Raw genomic sequence first — 15,755 nt, 5'->3', positions numbered from 1 at the left:
AGACTCAAAATATTAGCCTTTTTTTTAAAAAAAAAAAAAAACTTTGGACTTGAAATGAGAAGTTGTCGTGTAGCAAATCGAAATTTTTAGTATTTGGTATTTGGTATTTTGATATTTGTTATGATATTTGGTTTATATTTTAAAAAAATTAGTATTAGGTTTGGTATTTGGTATTTTCTTTTTTAAATATCGAAATATCGATATCGTACCGAAATATATATTGAATTAATTTTAAATATCATGTCATCCCTGGAACTCGTAGTTACTAGAGAGCTTAAGGAGAATGTTTCTAGTTACATGTTCTTTAGTTAAAGCTTATGCGCCACCTATTTTTGTCTATGTGGTTAATGGATGTTACCCGAATGATTTCTGTAAACAACACTTGTGAAAACTTATTTTGATCACATTTGAGAAGCTTACTAGTGTCTGGTATATTACGGAGATGCAAGTTAGAGCTTTAGACCAGACATACTTGCATGTTGATGAAGTTTGTAAACGTTATTCTAATCTTATGCTCTTGTTTATAGAAGACTCATATATGATGTGTAATGTTGTTGCATTCATAAGATTGATTTTGCTAGTTAGTTAAGGTGTTATTCTCCCATAAATATAATATTTAGAAGATGCTTTAGAACTGAATAAACTAAAGTTATCATACCGAATAAACTAAAATTGAAAGGCAATAAACCGAACCATACCGAATTTAATTAGGTATAGTATTGGTATAGCATTTTAGGATACCGAATACGAAAAATACCGAACTGAAATGTCTAATTATCATACTGTACCGACCGACGAACACCCTTACCCTATACCATGGATTTTTTTTTTTTGTTTCCCACTGGTTGTTCGGCACCTGTATTGGAACCCGGCTATATCCGAATTTGCTCCGCGTAAAATTGCATTCGGGAAAAGCGCTCCTTACTAAGGATTTTTTTATATCCAGAGTTTGAACCAAGGACCTCTTGTTAAGGGAAGAGCAATCACATTCGTTGCACCACATCCTTTGGTGGTCGAAAAAAATACTACTGCCATTGGTAAAATTGGGTGGGATGAGTAATTTTAGATTCGTTTTTAAAATGTAATTGAGAAATAATTGTTTTTTAATTCGAAAATAAGATTGGATAGAAATATTCTTCGCTAAAAAAAACTCCAAGCTTGAAGTTTTGAAATAAGTTTGAAAATTTCAACATGATTTTGTGTTATTTTGAAGTGTGTGTTGTTTGAAATTGTTGGAAATAGTATTTGAAAATTGAATACAAAATTCGAGACTATTTTGATTTGATTTGATTTGAATAGATTTTGGATCAAAATTGTCGCTAAAATATTATCAAATATCCTTAGAGATGTTTAAACATCTTCAATTGTTATTTAACTGAACAACTTGAGAAATGTATAAGGTTATTTAAATATTAATTTATTAATTCAATGATAATTGAGACATATGTCGGATAATTTTATGAATAATTATACAGTAACTTATTGATTGATTATTTAATATTAATAAAGTGATTCTACGAATGTATAATTTACCTAAGGCTTAATAACTAATTTTTCTTGAGAACAAGAACACAAATAACGCATCCTAATCTTGTCACTTAATTTATTGGCCAAATGGCCTCGTGACCAATTAAAATTGTATCAGTTTGCAAACTCAATATATGAACTTATATTTTTAATATTTGAACCCTCCAACTTAACGGAATGGGTAATAATAAACAACAACAACTCACTTGACTTTACAATTGGTACATTCTATGTAGGCCTGTTCAAAACTGAACTGAAACCGTTAACCGAATCGAACCGATGGCTTATTGGTATGGGATTATCGGGGTAATGTATGGTGAACGAATTGAGATTTTATAATTAACGGCTTAACAGTTTGGGGGCGGATTATTCAATTTACTTATCGGGTAAACCGTTAACCCGTTAATAATTTTTATGTTTACTGTAACATACCACACCCGGGCGTTAGGATACATCATAGTAAATCCATATAAGCTTGAAGGGATTAAGGTTACTCATGTGGTTATAGGGGGATTTGTGAAGGTGTTAACAAAGACCTGATAAGTTTGATAACCTTTTAGTACAGATTCGATAAGTTTACTTTTACGTAGTTATTGTTATTTTTACTTTTCAGATGTACATTAAATTAAGTACATGATATGAAGAAGCTATTAAATGAGATTTCCTTTATTAGGAAAATAGAAATTATTTTATCATAAAGTGAGAAAGTTATCTTTTTATCGTTTTAAGAATTTATAGTAGAAAAATTTGTATTTTGATATTATGTTGGAAAAAATTAGAATTTGATAGGATATAATTTTATTTTTATCAATGCCCTAACCTTTAAAAATATTAACATATTTAATTTGTTACCATGTATAATTATTACCACCTAATAGATAAGTTGTAAATAACACTAGCCACATATTTTTATTAGATAAGTATTAACTTTTATGGAATAAGTATTTTATCAAAGTAGATATAGTAATCTGTTTAAGAGACTTTCTAGTACCACGTGGCATGTGATGATATTTTACTCAATTTGAAAGTTAGTGGAGTCTTGGTAAAGGACAAATCATTTCAATATATTCAAAATACTTAGAGTTCTTCTACGCTAAGAAATATACTTTTGCAGTAGTTGGGTGATGGGATGTATTCCATATCCTCTATATACATAGTGTTTAAGACACCTTATCATTTGGGAAAGGAGGGAATTGTTAGATACATATATTTACACTCCAGCAAATATGTGGGGAGAAACTCCATCTTGCTCGTTCCTTTTCCCCTATAACAGTGAAGTGCACAAAGTTTTCTTCTACGTACAACTTCTTCATGTTTTCATACATTCAGTTAAGGAAAGTTTTATTTTAAGGCATGTAATTGTTGAGAACTTACGGGACGGTGATCGTAAGCTGTGAGTTCAAGTCGTAATAATTGTATAAATAGGTCATGGTCTCTTTTCTTATGGTATGGAGATTGGTGGTGGTGTGGTAGCTCGTGTGGAGCTTGGTTGTTGTTAAAAGAGGGTTGGGTGAGGAGTATACCAATGTATAAAGTCTCGGGAGCTTGTCACTCTTTGATTGCTTGACGATAGTGTCGGTATAGCTGTAGTTTTTAGTTGATGTTGTGGTTGTGTTGTTATTATTATGCTTCGTGAATTTGAAAGAAAAAAGTGTACAAAGCTATCATACACAAGCGTATATTGGTTGTTGTTGGCTGTTATAACTTGTGGGAAGTCATATAAGTAGGGGAGGTGTTGTGCGTTTTATTATAAGATGGGTCGTGGTCAACATATAATAGTTACGACGCTTAAAAGATAATGATACTATCGTTTCTCTTATAGTAGACTAAGGAGCCGTGACCTTTGCACAACTTGGAGGTTGGTAGTATATACTATATACAAGGTATGTGAGGCTATCCCTTTTCTTTATTTTGCACGACTCCGGTTGTACATAATATAATGAACGAGCATCCAAAGATATTCCACTCATAGAAGCTAGCAGTAATTACATTGGTTCCCTTATTATAGAATGATTGATGTTGATGTCACTCCTCTTATTCTTATGTTATCAATGTTGTTGGTACTTCCTGATTTCTTATAAGATTCTTGATGAAGAGTTAGTCCTAATAATGTGTACCGAGGTTACTGACCTTACGTCACTTCAAAAGGTTCAAAATGTGATTCTAATAAGTCTAGCATGCATTATATATATGTACCTATTTTACCCTACCGAGCCGCGCTATAGTCAGGGGTGAAGCTAAGAAGCCCCAAATGTGGTCAACTACCACCCTTCATCGAAATATTACACGGTATATATAGGTAAAATATTATATTTTAATGGTATATAACATATATTGAACACCCTTTATCAGAGTTTTTTTACTTCTTTCAAATTTGAACACCCTCGATGAATTTTTTGGCTTCGCCACTGGCTATAGTCATCCGGGTATGGCACCTATTGTGCAACCACTGATCAGTTGGGTTTTACCGAGCTACACGTGGCCAGGTACGGTTCTACCGAGCCTTATGATGGCCGGGTATATTTTACCGAGCCTATTATGGCCGGGTACGATATGATGATGATGATATCCGCAGAGGCATAGGTTTTAAAAGTTTATGTATTTGTATGTATGTATATATATATATATATATATATATATATATATATATATATATATATATATATATATATATATGCGTGTGTGTGTGTGTGTGTGTGTGTGTGTGTATCGTGCATTTCATGTCAGTCGCCCTTAGAGGCACTCAAATGTTACAGGTTGTATATTCTCTATCCCTCGTTTACATTACTATTCTTATTTATGCTTCTTGCCTTGCATACTCAGTACTTTATTAATACTGACGTCCCCTTTTTTTGTGGACCATGCATGTCGTGCTGCAGGTCCTGATAGACAGGTAGACGAAGCTCCTCCACCACAGTAGGCTGCCTAGTTCAGCGGTTAGTGGCGAGATTCCTTCTCCGGACTTTGCCGTGATCTTGGTATGCATTATTGTTATGGACATCATGTATGTCGGGGGCTTGTTCCGACAATGTTCATGCACTTATGTTTCTTTAGAGACTCATAGACATGTGTCGTCTCATGTATAGTTTTGGATAGCCTTGTCGGTTAGTTTTGTTGTATATAGTCTCTCATGCCAGCTTATCAGCTTGTACCTTATATATAGCTTCATGACAACCTTGTCGACCCATGTTATATATGTTCATGCCATTATGTGTCATTGTTGGTTGTTTAGTATTCATTTCTACCATTTATATTGATCTCATCGGCCCTTATGGATAATAAGGAAGGTTAGATAAAATGTATGTTGGTGCTCGGCAGGTATGGCTCGGGTGCTAGTCATGGCCCTCCAGTTTGGATCGTGACATTTACACTTTTACCCTATGTATATAAAGCGCTATTGAAACCCTAAATGGCTAAATCCCTAACTTCTATTTTCTAATTCTCAACTGTCTGCAGCCACTAGAGGCAGAGAAGTCGTCAGTCTTGTCTCTCTCTTGAACTAAGAACTGAGAAGTCGAAAAATCAAAATCTCAACGATTAATACGTGTATGTCTGTGTGAGTAGTCTTGATGGTATCAAAAATTTGGTTAATACGTGTATGACAGTATGAGTAGGCTTGAAGACTCTTCAATTAAAAAATACCGTTTGGTTAGATCTTAGATGGTATTAAAAATTTGGTATTGATTTGAAACTGTTTAGTATTGATTGAATGATTGTTCAATTTTTTTTATTTGGTTTAGCCGATAAGCCACCCGATAACCGCCCGTTAATTGTTAATCTGATACCAATTTGTTTGTTGTCTTATTGGATGGCAAGCGGATTACTACATTTATAATCCGATAACCGTTAAGCCGAATCGTTAAGTATAATTATCCGCCCGATAAGCACCCCTAATTCTATGTACTCCCTCCGGTCCACAATAAGCGATCAATTTGTCTTTTTATTTTGGTCCAAAATAAGTGTCCATTTATATAATCAAGAAAAAAACTCAATTTTTTTTTTCAAAACTACCCTTATGTACGTATCCCTAAAAAGTCTTTTACTCCTCACATTAACTATGTTGCAACATTTAATTAAGGGTAATTTAGTCACACTAACTATTTTTATCTAAAATTTTATATTTTTTTAGTGGTGTACCCAAATCAAATTAGTCATTTATCGTGGACCGAAAGAACTAATGTACTAGAGTTTGTTTTGATATTTCACTTTTTCTCTTTTACTTATGAATATGCAGGGTTCTTTTTGTTACCAAGATTTGTACAAATTGAGCTAATAGTGTCAACAACAAAAAAAGTTATTTAAAATGTGAACCTCTTTTGCTGCCACATAAGCAGCGTCCGCTACTATACACGCACAGACAATGTCTGACATACGCCCATAACCTATTATGTGACACTTAACACAAAACCTACGCTACCTAAGATTCCCCAAAACACAAACACTATCACTAAAATAAAGTTAGGGGGCGTTTGGACATAAGAATTGTAAAATTTAAAAAAAAACAAATTTCAAAAAAAAATATTATTTAAAAATTAAAATTGTGTTTGCATGTGAATATAATTTTGGATTATTTTTATAAAGGATATAAGTGAAAATTTTGAAAAATGTTATAAAATAAAGACTGTAAAGTAAAGACAAGTATAGAGAGAAACTGATATATTATTCAACTTCAAACTTATGTACATAATGAACTGAAAACTCCTCTATTTATAGAAAAAAGGAAGCAGATGCGAGGCTTTTCAGGAAGCAGCTGCAAGGCTTTTCTTTAGCTGTTTGCAAACTGTCTGCATGAGCTGCTTGCAACCTGTCTGTTTAATAAGAAGATGTTGCAAATCATTTCATTGAGCTGCTTGCAACCTGCCTGCATCAACTGCTTGTAGATAAACTTCAACAGAGTACTAAATGGATAATCTTCTTCAGGAAGATTATCTATAGCGGAGTAATAAATGAACATCCACAATATAATTATTTTCATAACACTCTCCCTTGGATGTTCAGTAAAAGGTATTGTGCCTCGTTAAAACCTTACTAGGAAAAACCTAGTGGGAAAAATCTTAGTGAAGGAAAAAGAGTACACATATTTAGTAATACGCATTTCTAGATGCCTCATTAAAAACCTTATAAAGAAAACCCTGTGGGAAAAAATCTTAGTAAGGAAAAAAGAGTACATCGCGTATTTTACTCCCCCTGATGAAAACTTTGTTTCAAATATTTGAGTCTCCGCATTCCAATCTTGTATACCATCTTCTCAAAAGTTGAAGTTGGCAAAGATTTAGTGAATAAAGCTGCCGGATTGTCACTTGAACGGATTTGCTGCACATCAATGTCACCATTTTTCTGAAGATCGTGTGTGTAGAATAATTTTGGTGAAATGTGCTTCGTTCTATCTCCTTTTTATAAATTCTCCCTTCAATTGGGCTATGCATGCAACATTGTCTTCGTATAAAATTGTGGATCTTTTATCACACTCCAAACCACATTTTTCTTGAATAAAATGAATCATTGATCTCAACCATACGCATTCCCTACTTGCTTCATGAATAGCTATTATCTCAGCATGATTTGAAGAAGTAGCAACAATTGACTGCTTTGTGGAGCGCCATGATATGACAGTACCTCCACATGTAAACACATACCCGGTTTGAGATCGAGCTTTATGGGGATCAGATAAATAACCTGCATCTGCATAACCAACAAGATCTGCACTATCTTTGTTAGCATAAAATAAACCCATATCAAGAGTTCCCTTTAAATATCGCAATATATGCTTAATCCCGTTCCAATGTCTCTGTGTAGGAGAAGAGCTATATCTTGCTAGTAAATTAACAGAAAATGCTATGTCAGGCCTTGTAGCATTAGCAATATACATAAGTGCACCAATTGCACTGAGATAGGGTGTTTCATGACCCAGGAGTTCCTCATCCTCTTCTGGAGGTCGGAACGGGTCCTTATTCACTTCAAGTGATCAAACAACCATTGGTGTACTCAATGGGTGCGCTTTGTCCATGTAAAAGCGTTTTAAGACCCTTTCTGTATAGGCAGATTGATGCATAAAGATCCCATTTGCTAAATATTCAATTTGCAGTCCAAGACAAAGTTTTGTCTTTCCAAGATCTTTCATCTCAAATTCTTTCTTAAGATATTCAATTGCCTTTTGGAGCTCTTCTGGAGTTCTAACAAGATTTATGTCATCAACATAAACAGCAAGTATAACAAATTCTGAAGCCATTTTCTTTATAAAAATATATGGACAAATAACATCATTTATGTAACCCTCTTTCAGCAAATATTCACTGAGGCGATTATACCACATGCGCCCAGATTGCTTTAAACCGTACAAAGATCTTTGTAATCTGATTGAGTACATTTCCCGAGATTTTGAATATGCTTCAGGCATTTTAAATCCTTTAGGGATTTTCATGTAAATCTCATTATCAAGTGACCCGTACAGATAAGCTGTAACCATATCCATCATATGTATTTCAAGCCTTTCACGTAAGGCTAAACTGATGAGATATCGAAATGTTATGGCATCCATAACGGGTGAATATGTTTCTTCATAATCGACTCCAGGTCGTTGTGAGAATCCTTGTGCGACAAGGCGAGCCTTGTATCTTTCAACTTCATTTTGCTCATTCCTTTTTTGCACAAAAACCCATTTATGACCAACTGGTTTTATACCAGCAGGTGTTTGGACTACTGGTCCAAAAGACCTCTCTTTTAGCAAGTGCGTTCAATTCTGATTGAATTGCCCCTTGCCATTTTGGCCAATCAGATCTTTGTTGACATTCTTCGACAGATCGGGGTTCAAAATCCTCACTATCTTGCATAATGTTAAGTGCAACATTATATGCAAAAATATTATCCACCACTATTTCAGATCGATTTAAATTAATCCCATCACCAGTAGAACTTATTAAAAGTTCCTCGCTCACTTGAGCCTCGGGTTTATTGATTTCTTCAGGAATCTCATAACTAATCAGATCTTGGGTCTCTTCAGGAGATCCCTTCATAATATCATTTTGATCATTTGTCGATTTTTTTTCTAGGATTTCGATCCTTAGAACCCATAGGCCTACCACGCTTCAGGCGTGCTTTAGGTTCATTAGCTCTCATGCTAATAGATGGTCCTGCTGGGACATCAATTCGGATAGGCACATTCTCTGAAGGGATATGTGACTTAGTTATCCTTTTCAAATCAATAAATACGTCTGGCATTTGATTTGCTATCTTCTGTAAATGGATGATCTTCTGGACCTCCTGATTACATATAGGGGTACGTGGATCAAAGTGAGATAATGATGAAACTTTCCACACAATTTCTTTTTTGATTTCCTTTTTCTCTCCCCCTAATTATGGGAAATTTGTTTCATCAAATCGACAATCTGCAAATCGAGCAGTAAATAAATCTCCCGTCAATGGTTCAAGATAGCGAATAATAGAGGGTGATTCAAACCCAATATATATTCCTAACCTTCTTTGGGGCCCATCTTACTGCGCTGTGGTGGTGCTACTGGCACATATACAGCACATCCAAAAATTGTGACGGAGAATATTTATTATAATGTGTTGGTCTGAGACGGATAAGTGATGCTGCGTGCAAGATAGCATGGCCCCAAACAGTAGTGGGCAATTTTGTTTTCATAAGTAGTGGTCTTGCTATCAATTGCAGTCGTTTAATAAATGACTCTGCAAGGCCATTTTGAGTATGAACATAAGCTACCGGATGTTCAACTTTTATCCCAACTGATAGACAGTAATCATCAAAAGCTTGAGATGAGAATTCTCCAGCATTATCAAGGCGAATAGCCTTTATAGGATAATCTGGGAATTGTGCCCTTAATCGAATTATTTGGGCTAATAACTTTGCAAACGCCAGGTTGCGAGATGATAATAGGCACACGTGAGACCATCTTGAAGATGCATCTATTAGGACCATAAAATATCTAAACAACCCACTTGGTGGGTGAATAGGTCCACATATATCCCCATGTATACGTTCTAAGAAGGTAGGGGACTCAATGCCAACCTTCATTGGTGATGGTCTAGTGATCATTTTGCCTTGATAACAAGCATCACAAGAAAATTCATTATTTGTAAGAATCTTCAGGTTCTTTAATGGATGCCCACTCGAATTTTCAGTAATTCGTCTCATCATTATTGATCCAGGATGGCCCAAACGGCCATGCCAAAGTACAAAAGTATTTGAATCAGTAAACTTTTGGTTTACGATAGAGTGTGATTCAATTGTACTAATCTTTGAATAATATAAGCCAGAAGATAAAGTTGGTAACTTTTCTACAATGCATTTCTGGCCAGAAATATTCTTTGTAATACAAAGATATTCCACATTCATTTCATCTATTGTCTCAACATGATACCCATTTCGGCGGATATCTATAAAACTCAACAAGTTTCTTCGGGACTTGGAGGAGTACAATGCATTGTCGATAATAAGTTTTGTTCCCTTAGACAGAAATACAATAGCTCTTCCGGAGCCTTCAATCAAACTTATATTACCAGAAATTGTAGAAACATTTGCTTTTTCCTTATGCAAATAAGAAAAGTATTTCTGATCTTTGAATATGGCATGAGTTGTTCCACTATCAACTACACAAATATCTTCATGATTGGTCTTTGATCCAAACATAATTTGAGGATTATCCATATTCTTCAAAATGACATAAACAAAATAAATATGATAGTAAACATTATAACTTTTATTTATGTACAACAATTACATAACTATACTATCTACTACAAATAACAGAAATTAAAATATTTACATCTCTACAGATTCACTACCGATCACATGACTTGTTTCTCCTTTTGGGAGTGCAAAGTAATCAGCTACATCCAAATGCATGAAGTCTAAATTATCTTCAGAAATAAAATTTGCTTCAGCATTTTTCTCTGTCTTCTTCAGGGAAGCTTGATATAGCTCAACCAGGTGCTTTGGCGTACGACATGTACGTGACCAGTGCCCTTTTCCTCCACATCTATAGCATGCATTTTCTGGCTTTGCTGCTTGCACCGCTTCATGCTTTTGTTCCTTCCTTTTCCACTGCTGGTGGTGAGGAGGGTTCTTTGGTACATTATTATTACCACGATTAGAGTTTCCTCCCCGACCACAGCCATGACCATGACTGGGGCCACGTCCTCTTCCACGTTTAGCTTGGTGGAAGTTCGTCTCATTCACTTCTGGGAATGGACAAGAACCAATAGGTCGGCTTTCATGGTTTTTCATTAATAGCCCACTATGTTGCTCGGCTACAAGGAGATGTGAGATAAGTTCAGAATACTTTTTGAATCTCATCTCTCGATATTGCTGCTGCAGGAGCATATTCGAGGCATGAAAAGTGGTGAAAGTTTTCTCCAACATATCATGATCAGTAATATTATCACCACATAGTTTCAATTGGGAAATAATTCTGAACATAGCAGAATTATACTCACTGATAGATTTAAAATCTTGTAACCTTAGATGAGTCCAATCATAACGTGCCTGTGGAAGAACGACCATCTTCAGGTGGTCATATATATCTTTCAAATTACTCCACAGTATGACTGGATCTTTAACAGTAAGATATTCCATTTTCAGGCCCTCATCAAGGTGATGGCGTAGGAATATCATTACTTTGGCACGGTCTTGGTTTGATGCCTGATTTTTATCTTTGATGGTGTCTGCCAGACCCATCGCATCAAGATGAATTTCGGCATCAAGCACCCAAGACATGTAGCTTTTGCCCGATATATCCAGGGCTACAAACTCAAGTTTAGAAAGATTTGACATTATTTAGAAAAAGAAAGTTCGTACCTCTGATACTTTCAAAGTATTTGCTCGAGATGACAGAGTCTCGTGCTGATAACGTGTTATAAAATAAAGACTGTAAAGTAAAGACAAGTATAGAGAGAAACTGATATATTATTCAACTTCAAACTTATGTACATAATGAACTGAAAACTCCTCTATTTATAGAAGAAAGGAAGCAGCTGCGAGGCTTTTCAGGAAGCAGCTGCAAGGCTTTTCTTTAGCTGCTTGCAAATTGTCTGCATGAGCTGCTTGCAACCTGCCTGTTTAATAAGAAGCTGCTGCAAATCATTTCATTGAGCTGCTTGCAACCTGCCTGCATCAACTGCTTGTAGATAAACTTCAACAGAGTACTAAATGGATAATCTTGTTCAGGAAGATTATCTATAGCGGAGTAATAAATGAACATCCACAATATAATTATTTTCTTAACAAAAAATAAATTCTTTTAGTTTTTTAAATTTGCGAAAAATTCCAAATTCATCTTCAACAAAATTAAAAAAATTTCGGGAAAAAAATAAAAAAATTCTTATGTCGAAACCGGCTGTTAAACCAACAAAAGAACCAAAAAATAAAAAGAAAACCCACAAAGTTAGATTCTTTCTTCTCAAGTTGCAAACTTTTAAATAATCACTATAATTAACAAACTCATGTCTTCTTCCATTTCGATTTCGACTCCATTTCAGTGAGTAATTAATCCTTTATTCAAATAAGGTCAGCAAAAATACATTTGATTGATTATGGCAGACAAGTCTAGCAGAGCACTGGTGTTATACGGTGATGGGTTGGCCCGATTTCTCAACCCGACCCATACCCACCTCCATTCTTTCGCTTCTCGAGCTTGCTGTGGCTTCTTGTCTCTTCCTCACTCTCCTCCTTCAGGTCTTTTATGGCTCTTTTTTTCTTTTTCTCAAAATCATTACTTTTTGATAAATTTGATCTGGATTTTTGCTATTTTGTAGAGATTGCATGATTTTGAACTATTTGCATATGCAAGAATTTGTTCTTTTTTTTATACTGCGTACATCCATGTTATGCTCACATTATGTCCAATTTTTATCAAGAGTCTTATTTTAGTTTGGTTATAGACAAGAGGTTCTGAATTTTTACTTCTTTTAAAATAAATCCCAAAATCATTTCTTTTTTGATGATTTCAACTGGGTTTATGCTGTTTTTTTTGTCAATAATCTTGGAGCTTGTAGAAATTGCATGCTTTTGAACAGTAATTTGTATGCAAATACAAGTTTTTGTTTTTTGTTTTTGATAATGAATATTATGTGCTTTTAGTTAGTAACTCAATTAATCTCATTCTAGTGGTTTGGTTGGTAATGTAGCAAAGAATCTATATAGGCGATATGTAGTTGGATTTAATTTTTGTTGTTAACATGTACATTAGGTGCTGGTGCTTGTGACGAGTTTTTTAATCTTGTGTAGATAGATTTAGAGAACCTATACATTAGAGCATCTAAATAAAAGACGAATTACTTAGTATTTGAATGAAATGGGCCAAATAGAGTGGAATAGATGCAGAGGATTCGATAGTCGACCCTGGTTAGCTTGGGATTGAGATGTAATTGATTGACCGATTGAATGATAGATAGATAAGAATAAGACTCCTGTAAGAAGTGGTAACGCTATCAACTTGCCTATTTTTTCAGGTCTTTATATTCATCTTTTTTGAATATGTTAGATATTTTTGATAGGGATCTTTACAGAAAAAGCCATCCGTATTCACTAGTTACTTTTCCAGCCAGTATACATAGATTATACAACGATTATATACAGCTACACATATATTATACATTGGTCGGCTATTTTTAGTTGACCGATGGGCGGTTATTTGGGTTAATTCTTCTTGGTGGATAAGGTATAGGATGCATCTTGACCAATTAAAATTAAAGAGTTTCCCACTCCAAAAATCAACTCTGTAGCCTGGTGCCTATTATTTTTCTTGTTATGCTATGCCTAGGGGCTAGAGGTGGTTAGTGTTTGCCGTTTGGGGTGGATATCGTTATTCATAAGAAAAAATACTACACACCGTTTCTGAATCAGAGAAAGCAATTGTCATGGACAGTACAAAGATTGTGATTACTTTACACTTCGTGCTAAGAATCACATTACTTCTTTTGGTACATCTTATCCGTCAATTTTGGTATTTACTTGGGCGTTAGTTTGCAGAAACGGAGGATGCAAGAATAGTCAGAGAATTTGCTGAGCTAGTGGATGCAAGTGAAGCTTATCTTAACCAGGTGAGATGCAATTACTTTATAGCAACTAATAAAGATGTATGAAATTTGTTAGCTTAATTAACACATATTATGCTAAAGATCTCTTCTTTTTCTTCTTAAGAATGAGGCAGAAATTTCTGAAACACAAACTCAGGAGAAACTTGTAGCGGCTACAATATCAGAGAGGTAGGACAACTTTTGTTTACATGTTGGAGTTTCGTGGATTTAAATTATTTATATTGTTAAAAATACCTTCTTGAACAAAATGTCGTTTCAGGTTTATGGGGATGAAAGCTGCTGTCATCAGTGATGATTTAAGATTGAAGAGTTTCTGTGATAAGCTCGGCTTCACCGTCTTAGAGTTGAATGAGGTAATTGGCACCGTTATTGACCAGGTCGAGTCATCCGTCTTAGCTTCCAAATTGTTAGAGTTGCTGGGTTTTCAACAAGGGAAGACCTTAGATTCGAGCCAATTTGATTTGGTTATCCTTCACGTTGGAGCTGGTCAAAGGACAAATGGCCTCAAAGACTTGGATCATGTCAATCGCTTGGTCGGCGATTTAATGCAAATGGCACATCCCGGAACGGAAGTAGGTTCTAGGTTGCACATGTCAGTTGTATTGAGCTATGGTGTTGTTCGCGAGGATGATGATTCCATGTATTCCATTGCTGACGCTAGACCAGAGAATAACTCTAAACTTTCTCGTATTTTCCCTCGTCAAAGTTATACAATTAAAGAAGGAAAACCACGACCGAATGTTAGGTAAGTGCAATCTTGTCGCTTTCATTCTATGTCGTCCACGCATTAGTGGTATCTGACGTATTCTTTAACAGGCAGTATTGCCCCATGTTAGTAGCCCAGTGGCAGAATGCGGTGACTCGAAAGGATATGGCGGAGGCATATTTATACAAGGATTTCAAAGAGGTATCCAAGATTAAGAAGAGCTTAATGATTTATACATCATAGTTTGTGTGATCTTGCCTGGTTTTTCATTGATCCATAATAAGTTTAGTTTCCCAAAGAAATATTACAGTTTGATAAAAATGGTGCCAAATTCGATGCCACGTTTTGTTTCATTGGTTGTGGGAAAATTACATTGGACGTGGTAACGTATCAACTTGTAACTCTAAATTAAGCTTGTATTGAATATTTACAAGATTAATATTTTTCTGTCTTTTTTAATAACCAAATTTTGTCTGTCTTTTCCTTTTACAATCTCAAAAAAGAAGTGTCTGCAAAGTATGATTTTTTTTAGGTTTCTGGCTCAGAAATATATATTTAGTGAAACAGCCTTGGCTTCCCGTGGAGAAAGTCAAAGAATCCCTGTTACTTATCATGAGAAAAAGGTCATCATTTTATAAAAAACTGAAACTAAAATAGTGATTTAAGGATTTTTGGAAGATTTTTACATGCTACTGATTTGAGGGTTTTACATGTGTATCGCATTCTATTCAATGTGCAGAACTTGCATCGATTCTGTTTTGGCATTTTAATTACTCCTAGTATCCCTGATTCTGTGCTTGATCTCTACACTGTGTCTCTATTACATAAATTCACTAGAGTTATTGTCTGCTAACATGGATATATACGGAAACTAATATTCTGTATTCTCTTCTTTCAAACAGTATGGCGCAAACCTTGTGATTCCAGCTGATAGATTTTTACATGAAGTGGCATTTAAGATGTGGAAGGCTCCAAAATACGGAGCTTGAGGTAGAAGCACAGGGAAAGCGTTGATAAAAGCTCTGTACGAGATGAAAGACAATCCGGCGTTCTGAATCCAGATTTGTCATTTTGGGCCTTTATTTTGATAAATGAGGCTTGATCGTAGCAGGGGACGCTTCTGATCACCAAATAATGAGGGTTGATCGTAGCAGGGGACGCTTCTGATCACCAAATAATGCCTTCCTAGGAATAACAAGAACTAATAATAAGTTAACCGGATATTCATGGCATCTCTTTCAGGTGTCATTTTCTACTTTTTTTGTATAAAATGTACCCTTGTTGGCAAATCAGTGGTCTGATAATTCTAATGGTTTTTCTTTCAGTTGGCCTTCTCTATTTTCTTTTTCATTACTTCAGCTTACCGAAGACATGGCCCTCGATAGGAAGGTATGGAGTACGAGTATTAGGGTTGAAGGTTGATAGATAGTCGTAAGTAATACTAGTTCTATTGTTGTATTTCTTA

General features: G+C 35.1%; 1 protein-coding gene across 1 annotated transcript; it reads left to right on the top strand.

Moving 5' to 3' along the window:
- Positions 1 to 11,929: 11,929 nt before the first annotated feature.
- Positions 11,930 to 15,614, top strand: LOC104120986 (uncharacterized). Its single transcript, XM_009632870.4, has 6 exons — positions 11,930 to 12,220; positions 13,517 to 13,587; positions 13,688 to 13,752; positions 13,844 to 14,329; positions 14,401 to 14,491; positions 15,193 to 15,614. Exons 1-6 carry the CDS (start codon positions 12,079 to 12,081, stop codon positions 15,277 to 15,279), a joined length of 942 nt encoding a protein of 313 aa, XP_009631165.1. The 5' UTR covers positions 11,930 to 12,078; the 3' UTR covers positions 15,280 to 15,614.
- Positions 15,615 to 15,755: the final 141 nt, after the last annotated feature.

Source organism: Nicotiana tomentosiformis, chromosome 1 (assembly GCF_000390325.3).
Source record: "Nicotiana tomentosiformis chromosome 1, ASM39032v3, whole genome shotgun sequence".
Lineage (NCBI taxonomy): Eukaryota > Viridiplantae > Streptophyta > Magnoliopsida > Solanales > Solanaceae > Nicotiana > Nicotiana tomentosiformis.
Note: the sequence above shows the minus strand (reverse complement) of the source record. Positions and strands in the feature narration are given on the sequence as shown.